Genomic DNA, 9,569 nt, shown 5'->3' on the forward strand with positions numbered 1-9,569 from the left:
GAGTATCAAGCAGTGAGCACTAGGGGTACCAGCAGTGAGCACTAGGAGTATCAAGCAGTGAGCACTAGGAGTACCAGCAGTGAGCACTAGGAGTACCAGCAGTGAGCATTAGGAATACCAGCAGTGAGGACTAGGGGTCTGATGCCCAGCAGTGAGCACTAGGAGTACCAGCAGGGAGTACTGGTAGGCACCTAGGAGTCTGACCAGGTGGCAGGACGGGGGCCAGCACCCTGAGGGCTCAGTGGTGGCTCTGGTGCCCAGTAAGGACGGTCAGAGCAGAGGGCGGTGACTGGTTGGGGAGTCTGGTTGGCGTGGGCTCTGAGGGGAGGGAGGCAGGAAGGGAGTACTGGGAAAGGCTGAAGGAGCCAAGGGGTGAGCTTCTCCTGGCGTGCTGGCACCCTGCCCTCCCCACAGACCAGCCGGACAACCCGAGCGATGAGAACTGTGGGGTGATCCGCACGGAGTCCTCAGGGGGCTGGCAGAACCGGGACTGCAGCATCGCACTGCCCTATGTGTGCAAAAAGAAACCCAACGCCACCACAGACCCGCCCCTCCCAGGTGAGTCCCCCAGGTGAGCCCATCCCCAGGTAAGACCCTCAGGTGAGCCAACCCTCTAAGTAAGGAAGGCTCACCAGCCCCTGTGGACCCTGCCTCCTCGCTTGCCACCTCCAGAGCACAGGGTGATTCTGAGCCTCAGACCCTATGTCACTGTTCAGCTAAAGTCTGAACAAGTGAGACTGCGTCATTCATTCATCCCAGCGCATGTGCTCTGTTGGATATTGGCAGTACCTGCCCTGGCTCTGTGGGGTGTGGCTGCTGGAGGGGAGAGCCGCCCCCACACCCTGAGACTAGGCTGAGCTTCCTGCGATTATAGAAATGTCCATAATAAGCCAGAGCCGGGCCTAAAGGAAAAAGTAATTCGGCTTTTGAGAGATTTAAAGAGGATTATATAGAAATTGGGGCTTTTCAGGTTGAAGAGAAACCCCGGTGGTGCTGTTGGGTAGGTGTTGGACTGCTGATCTCAGGTTGGCGGTTCACACCTACCAGCTGTTCTGCAGGAGAAAAATGAGGCCATCTGCCTCCTGTACAGATGTATATCCTTGGTCGCCTCAGGTTGGAATCGACTTCCTTCCTTCCTTCCTTCCTTCCTTCCTTCCTTCCTTCCTTCCTTCCTTCCTTCCTTCCTTCCTTCCTTCCTTCCTTCCTTCCTCCCTCTCTTTCTTTATTTCAGTGTAAGGAATGAAACTGTGGGCAGAGCATTTCACGTAGAAGGAACGGCGTGTCTGAAGGTGTGAGGGCGGGGAAATCAGCAGCAGCTGTAGCTCTGTTCTGGTAACATCTCACTGCCTATCCACGCATGGTCCCTCAGTTAGAGTAGTCACAAAGCCCCCATCAGAGAACGCATGTAGGGGGCGTAACCAGGCACACCTGGAGAGCAGGCGATACATAAGCCATAGTGCCTGTGTTTGGAGCGTCCTGATAAACTCCAATAGTTTGTGTATGCACTGTGCTTCCTATCATTGATTTTAATGTGAACTTTCCCCACTTAAAAACGAGAAGTTTACCCAATCACCGATACTTCAGGCAGCAGTAGCCAGTCATTCTGGTGAAGTGCTTCGTGCCCCAGACACGGCCAGTCCGACGTGGTGATAGCGGCCATGCAAGGCAAACAAGCATCCCCTGTAAGTGAGGGGAACCGGCTCTTAGATAACAGGAAGGTGGGAAATCAGTGAATGCGATTGCTTGCAATTTAGTCCTGTGCACCCAATGTCCAAATCACACAATGGCCTACTGTACATCCTGTATCGTAGGACGGTAAAAGGCACATGGCTGTACTTAGAGCATGTGCCCCCCCCCCCACCAACATCCCTGGGTGTTGGTGAGAAATTCAAAACCTCTACCCCCACCCCCACCAGGTCTCCCTGCACTTAGTAAGAGCCTCAGGTGAGTCAGTCTATCTGTTGGCTTAGAGAGGAGGGTGGGGACATGAGTTTAGACAGGCAGGGTTCAGCTAACTTTTGAAGGCCTTTAAGCCTGGGAGTGTCTGGCTCTGGGGACTCATGGATGAACTTGGTGCCAAGGGCAGGGCACTGCACTGGGGGCAAGGAGAGACTTAGATTCTACTTCTTACTCTTCCCGATGATGCCAGGAACGCTGCTTCTCGTGGGCACAGGCTGGCAAAGCCCTGCCCGAGCCTGCCTGCCACTGGGGTGGCCGGGTGATGGCCTGCTTACTCTTTCTTGCCCAGGCCCAGGTTGGGGGCTTATTTTCCTTAGCTGCCCTCGGACCCTTTTCCTAGAGCTTGGAAATGCGTGGAAATATGGAAATGGGGGTGAGGAAGGTCCTGGCGGGGCTAGCCCTGCGGTACGGGGTGAGGGGCAGGGGTGAGGGAAGGAGGAGCAATCGGAGATGCAGAGCTGTCATCACTTCCAGCCCATGAGCAGTGACTTCTCATCCCCATCCCCACTCCCACTCCCACCCATCCCCATTACTGCACTTCCCTCTGGTTCACCTTGGCCCCTGAGGGCCCCAACCCCTCCACCCAGAGCTGCCCAGGCCACGCAGACCTCTGGTTAAAAGGCTGTCTGAGATCATGGTGGTGGCTCTGTTTATTGAGCTGGGTGGGTGTGAGCCCAGCGTGACTCTTGCACCAAGAAGCCTGCTGATCGAGAGGGAACCAAGGCCCACGGGCTGTGGGGCAAGGGTCCGGGTTGAGCTGAGGCAATCGAGCCTTCCCTGGGACCATGGCGGAGCAAGCATGCCCTCCCCACGCCACACATCAAGCCAGTTCCCCAGCCCTGACCCCCGGCCCAGCTCATTCTGAGGGTCCTGACTGGGTTCTCCCACTGCCTCTGGGCCTCCAGCAGCCTTGGTGTTGGGTGCCCTGTGTGCTGTCACGGAGGAAAGCTACCCCTCGGGGTTTTTTGGGCGGGATTCTTTACGAAGCAGGTCCCCAAGGCTTTCTCCCACCCAGGAAACAGGGCGTGTTGCTGGAGCACGTGTTGCATTTGCAGCGCAGCGCTTAACCGTGGCACCACCAGGCTCCTTTCCGGCAGGCCTGGGGTGGGGCCGTTTGCTCTCAGCATCTCCGAGGCCCGCCCTGCTGATGAGGATCTAGGCGGATTGAGGATGCCCCCTGGAGGAGGCGGCTCTGGGCACCCAGGGTCCGGTGGCCCCCGGGGCTGGGAGGCGCAACCCAGCATCCGCCTCTCCGTCTCCGCAGACACCTGGGCAAACGTGCAGGTGGCGTGCGAGCCAAGCTGGCAGCCCTTCCAGGGCCACTGCTACCGCCTGCAGGCCGAGAAGCGCAGCTGGCAGGAGTCCAAAAAGGCCTGTCTGCGGGGAGGCGGCGACCTGCTCAGTGTGCACAGCACGGCCGAGCTGGAGTTCGTCACCCAGCAGATCAAACAGGGTGAGGGGCCGCCCGAGCCCGCGCCTGGGGGTGGGATGGGGTTGGGGTTGGGGGTTGGCCCCTACCCCCTGGCGGCGGGCGGGCGCTGACCCCCTGCTGTCCTCCAGAGGTGGAGGAGCTGTGGATCGGCCTGAATGACCTGAAACTGCAGATGAATTTTGAGTGGTCCGATGGCAGCCTGGTGAGCTTCACCCACTGGCACCCCTTTGAGCCCAACAACTTCCGGGACAGCCTGGAGGACTGCGTCACCATCTGGGGGCCGGTGAGACGCCCCTCTGCCTCGGCCCTTCCTTCCCTAACATCCTAGCTCAGTCAGCTTTTAACCAGTCCCCCTGCCTCCCCAAAACCCATCCATGACTGCTTCCCTTGCCTGCCTGGGGCTGAGCCTCACTTCCTTCTCATCCAGCTGGGTCACCTCACTGTGCCTCAGTGGACCGCTGATGGGGCTGGCCGGGCAGGGCTGGTGGGAAACTTAGGAGTTAATTAAGAGTTCCTTTGCATGGAGCCTGAGGGCAGCCTGGCACGTTTTTGGTCTCCTGCCAGCTGCCCCTCCTGACCAGCAGGTGGCACCCGAGCTTAGGTAATTAGTGGATCTACCCCAGGGGCAGAGGGGGTCAGGGCCCGCCCATCTTCTGCCATCACAGAGAAGGACTGTTTGTCAGGAGTCTGGCCGGTGCAGGGTGGATGGGGAGGTAGGGAAGTAGGGCTCCCTGCGGGGCGAAGGGACTGTGTAGCACTTGGGGGAGCCCTAGGGACAGGCCTCTCGCCCAGGGACAGGGACAGTCTAGCCTGCAGAGGCTGCCTGGTCCTGAAGTGACGGGGCCATCTGGTTTGGGGGACTGTCTTCATTTCTTAGTGCCGCTGTAGCTGAAATCCCACAAGTGGGAGCCTTTAGTGAACACAGATGGATTTTCTCACAGCTCAGGAGGTCAAAAGTCCAAGTCCAGGCCGCCCGCCTGCCCGCTCTCAGGAAATCCTTTCTTCTCAGCGGGTCTCCAAGCTCTCTCTGGCCTCTCCCAATCCCCCATTTCTGCCAGCTTCCTGAAGTGGGGGGCTGCTCCCCTGACCCCTCCGGAGACCTCCGCCATGCTCACATAACAAAGCACCCCCATTCCCAGGTCGGGTGGGGCTCCTGGGTTTAGGTTCTACAGCACATAACTGGACCTCACAACTCAACCCTTCCTGCCATGCTGTCAAAGAGTTAAGAACAGGACTGAGTGCCTACTAGGGGCCTGGCATTCTCTTTGGTGCCTGGGGTGCCAGCACCCCTGCAGACCTCAGGCTGGGGCTGCAGATGCTGAGAAGGATGAAGGCTGGGCCCCAAGACTGAACGCCTTCAGCTTCACCAGCTGAGCTTCGGCTCTGGGGGGAAAAGCCGGGTGTCCCGTCTGTCCTGCCACCAGTTACTCTCAGGCAGTTTGTCCTTGGTGTTTAGACATAAAAATAGAAGTCATTTTAAGTACGGCCCCTACAGTGCTCGTCAGCGTTTTTTGGGCATTTGCATATCCTCATGTTCGTGTGTTCCCATCAGCCCTGCTGATTGTCCCATCAGACTAGCTGATTGTCTGGGACACACGCTCAGAATCACACAGCACGTCTGAGGCAGGGTCAGGCCTAGACCAGTTGTCCGGGGCTCTGAGACTCTCCTGACCTTGCCTTCCTAGGAGGGTCGCTGGAATGACAGTCCCTGTAACCAGTCCTTGCCGTCCATCTGCAAGAAGGCAGGTCAGCTGAGCCAGGGCACGGCCGAAGAGGACCATGGCTGCCGGAAGGTGAGGCTGTTTCTAGATCATGGCTGGGGCGGGGGGAGTGGGGGGAGCAGCTGCCCCTCTGAATCCAGTGCCCTCCCTCATCAGGAGCCCAGGCAAACCCGTCTGCCCCCGCTCCTCGCACAGGCCAAGCCATCCGCCAGCATGTGGGCTCCCCTGGGCTACTCTGGGTGGGGGTGTCTATGCCTGCAGGTGGGCCTACCCCCACCCCACGCCCTTGGGGAATGAGGAAGGAATTCAGGGATGAGGGGATGAGTGTGCATGTGAGGATTGGAGGCCGACGGGCTTTTCCTTCACCTTCCGACCCGCGCTTCTCGGGCCCAGCCTGCAGAGAGCCTGTGAGGTGCGGCTCATAAAGGCCACTCTGTGGTGTCTGGGCCCTTGACGGCGCCATCTGCTGGGCTGCCAGCCACGCTCCTCCCGCCGGCTGGCCCCCTGGTGCTGCCAGCTTGGCTCCTCGCTGTTTTCCTTTGGATTAAGGCCCCCTCACCACACCCCAGCCCACCCCACCCTTATCCGAAACCCTCCCCAAGCAGGGAGGAGCAGGAAATGCCAACAGAGTGGGGGGAGGACGGAGAGCAGCGCAGGCGCCCTGCTGACGAAGGAGTCTGGGGGCCAGCTTGACTGCACGGGTGGGGACTAGCCCCTCGGCTGTGTCCTGGTGTGGGGGGTAGGAGAGAACAGGAGAGCCCGGGGAGCTGAGCGTACAGCCCCCACCCCTCAGCACGTGCACACACACCTGCTTCTGTCCCTACTGGCATCTGCCCAGGGAGCTGCGATTCTGATTTTCCATCTCCCCCAGCTTCGAGCTGGTTGCCAGGCCGCCAGGCCCACCCCAGGCCAGCCTGAGACCTGCCATTGCCGTGGGCAGAACTGAGGGCTCAGGTCCCAGGCCTATTTGTGCTGTGGGGCCGTGGACAGGTTGCTTGGTTTCTCAGAGCTCCAGGACCCCCTCTGTAAGGCAGGGCTCTTGGTAGCTGGGAGCAGAGACCCACCCAGGGAGCCCCTGGGGAAGAGGCTCTGTGGGGTAACACCCTGTCAGGCCTCATGGGGGAGCTAACCCCTCAGAGCCCACCTTTCACCTGCTCCCTTTCTGGGCCAGGTGCCTCCTCTGCTCACCCAAACTTCCCCAGGCCCCTGAGCCCCACACAGCCTGTGGCCCACCCCGGCTTTCTGGCTCTGGTTCCCAGCCAGCTGGCCATCTCTCAGCAGCGGCATCTTTGGGTTCAGAGGTCAAAGAGAGACATCTGTTGGGCTGGTCAGCCACCCTAGGGCCATGCTTCTTCCCCTGAGTGGGCGTGAGGGGGGTGTGCGGGAGTGACTGAGTGGAACCACATAAACTGCTGGGGTCCGAGTGAGTGACCTGTCTGTGTCGGAGCACCCGGTACGTTTGGAGATGCCACTGGTTACCCAGGATTTATGGGTGAGGGAGGGAAGGCCCTTTCCCAGACACCCCCTGCTGCCTACTCTCTCGAGCTAGGGTTGGACATGGCACAGCCCATCCTGCTACTGGTTGGGAGAGGACCAAGTCACCTACAGTGAGGCCCGGCACCTGTGCACCGACCATGGCTCTCAGCTGGTCACCATCACCAACAGGTACATGCAGGGGCTGGCGTGCTGGCCTCATGTGGCCCCTCCATCCTGCCTGGGACCCCCTGAGGGGCCTGGAACTGACCCGACCCCAGAGCCCCTTTCTAGTCTTGTCACAAGGAGGACTCGTTTATTCTCCAGGGTGGGGGCAGGGGCCAGGGGAAATCAGAAAGCATTGCTGCTAAGGTTAAAGTCTACGTGCAGGAGTGTATTCCAAGAAGGTGTGTGACCACGTCTCTGTGATCAGTGGACAGCTACAGACAGGTTCAGCAAGACATTTCATCTCATTCAAACTCCCCCCAAACCCACTGCCATCAAGTCAGTGCTGGCACACAGCGACCCTATAGGACAGGGTGGAACTGCCTCTGTGGGTGTCCGAGACTCACCTTTTACAGGGGTAGAAAATCTCATCTTTTTCCTATGGAGTGGCTGGTGGGTTCGAACTGCAGACCCCGTGATTAGCAGCCCAGTATGCAACTGCGATGACACCAGGGCTCCTTTATGTTCATTGGGGTACCTTCCAACCAAAACAAGTGGAAGGATCCGATAGCAATGGGTTTCCAAGGGGCATCTACTGGGCCAGTGGAAATCCAGGCCAAGAGGTCACTAGGGGGACCCCAAAAGGTCACTCTTGCATATCTACCCCATGGACAAAAGGCAATCACAGGGGCTTATTAGCAAGACGTTTTAAGAAAATGGAAAGCCATCTTGGTGAGAGAAAGGCCGGGAAGTTTATCCTAAGGAATGTTCTTCTCCATCCTGACAACGCACCTGCCCTTCCCCGATGGTGGGCAGGCTGGGCCCGAGCCCCGAGGGTCTTGGTGGGAAGCTTTACTCCACCCACCCTGCAGCCCCCATCTTGTCCCCAGACTTCTGTTCGTTTCCCCCAACTCAAAAGAGCCCTGAGAAGGAAGAGCATCCCTGGAGGATGCCCGCACTGCTGTCCCATCACAGTGTGTACTGAGGAGAGGAGAGAGAGAGAGAGAGAGGCTGCCCTCAGCAGGGGGTGAAGCCAGGCGGAAGATGCGCAGGGGAACACTAGCGCCGGGCTGCTCGCTCTTGCTTTAATACAGGCTTCTGTGGCTTTGTAGCAGTGCTGCTTGACTCCCCATCACGTAGCTGGGGACTCAATGCCCCTGAAAGGCAGGCCTTGGGGGCTGGTTTTCTTCTCCACAGCAGAGGAGGGGTGGGCCGTCCCAGGGGGTGTGTTGGGTTGCTCTGCGAATCCGAGGCAGGGCCAGTGTCCTGGAGAAAGTGACCGACCAGGCGCGGTCCTCAGGGTCCCAGGGCAGGGCGTCCAGCCTGCTGAGCCCCGGGAGAGGTGGGGGGAGCCCCCTGCCTTGACCAGCCTCTCCCCACAGGTTCGAGCAGGCCTTCGTCAGCAGCCTCATCTACAACTGGGACGGAGAGTTCTTCTGGACAGCCCTGCAAGACCTCAACAGCACGGGCTCCTTCCGCTGGCTCAGCGGGGACGAGGTCATGTACACACACTGGAATCGGGACCAGCCTGGTGAGCACCCCCATGGGCTCGGTCAACTCCCAGGGACTGCCCTGCGAGCTGCTGGGAGGCCGGGGATGGACCTGCCACACCAGGACCAGACTGTGATGCCGTCATTGTCATTGGATGAGCGCAAGGCTCATCTGCCTACGACTCCTCATCTGTGGAATGGGGGCGGGGCTCCTTGCTCAGGTAGACGGGAGGCTCCAAAGGGTGACTGTAGGTCAAGTGCTTAGAATCCTACAAAAGTGGGAGAGGCCTGGTGAAATGGCTAAGTGCTCGGCTGCTGATCAACAGGTTGGTGGTTCCAAGCCACCAAGCGGCTCCGTCAGAGAAAGACAGGGCAGCCCACAAAGACTGCCTGCGGAGATGGCCAAGCTGGCACCCAGGGCCTGTAGGGCTAGACTGGTTGTCTCACCGCCTCCGTGTTGGGTCTCCCTTTCCCCTCCTTCAGGGTACAGCCGAGGGGGCTGTGTGGCCCTAGCCACGGGCAGTGCCATGGGGCTGTGGGAAGTGAAGAACTGCACCACCTTCCGGGCTCGTTACATCTGCCGCCAGAGCCTGGGCACGCCAGTGGCACCGGAGCTGCCAGGGCCAGACCCCACGCCCAGCCTCACCGGCTCGTGTCCCCAGGGCTGGGCCTCAGACCCCAAACTCCGGCACTGCTATAAGGTAGGGCAACCTGCTGGTGTGCGGGGCAGGGGAGGCACGGGCAGGGGAGCAGCCAGCCTGGAGGGGTCTAGTGGGCCTGTGGACAGAAGGGGTTAGTGGTGGTGCTCTTGGCAGTGGGGGTGGGCACACAGGAAGTGCTCAGTAAGCATTTGAGGAATTGAAGGAATTGGAGAGAGCTGTTTTGGAGGTTCCCGGATGTTGGGGGCAGCCTGGCAATTCTCCAGGATTGCCTGGTCCACACCTACAGTCTAGACCAACCCCTGGGAGATTTTCATTCTGCAGGTCAGGTGAGTGAGTCCTGAGAATCGGAAGCTTCAAACTTTCCTCAGCCAGATTTGGGAGCCAGCAATATAGCTTGAGATCCCTCATGACATGAAGAACTGTGGCTCTGCTGATCATCCTCAGGGTTAGATCTCCTCATAGGTGGTCTCATGGTTAGATCTCCTCATAGGTGGTCTCATGGTTAGATATCCTCATAGATGGTGTCATGGTTAGATATCCTCATAGATGGTCTCAGGGTTAGATATCCTCATAGATGTCCTCAGGGTTAGATATCCTCATAGGTGGTCTCAGGGTTAGATATCCTCATAGATGGTCTCATGGTTAGATATCCTCATAGATGGTCTCA

The 9,569-nt window shown here is 58.9% G+C and overlaps 1 protein-coding gene across 1 annotated transcript in view; it reads left to right on the forward strand.

Moving 5' to 3' along the window:
• Positions 1-9,569, forward strand: part of MRC2 (mannose receptor C type 2) — a 36,377-nt gene that overhangs the window by 14,950 nt on the left and 11,858 nt on the right. Inside the window, exons 6-12 of the mRNA XM_013005818.2 lie at positions 415-558; positions 3,224-3,412; positions 3,520-3,674; positions 5,077-5,184; positions 6,662-6,777; positions 8,133-8,281; positions 8,724-8,941. Coding sequence (XP_012861272.1) covers positions 415-558; positions 3,224-3,412; positions 3,520-3,674; positions 5,077-5,184; positions 6,662-6,777; positions 8,133-8,281; positions 8,724-8,941 — 1,079 coding nt within the window. The remainder of the gene's footprint in view (positions 1-414; positions 559-3,223; positions 3,413-3,519; positions 3,675-5,076; positions 5,185-6,661; positions 6,778-8,132; positions 8,282-8,723; positions 8,942-9,569) is intronic.

This window comes from Echinops telfairi, unplaced genomic scaffold (genome assembly GCF_000313985.2).
Source record: "Echinops telfairi isolate 266 unplaced genomic scaffold, ASM31398v2 ScPeMD7_7458;HRSCAF=8496, whole genome shotgun sequence".
NCBI lineage: Eukaryota > Metazoa > Chordata > Mammalia > Afrosoricida > Tenrecidae > Echinops > Echinops telfairi.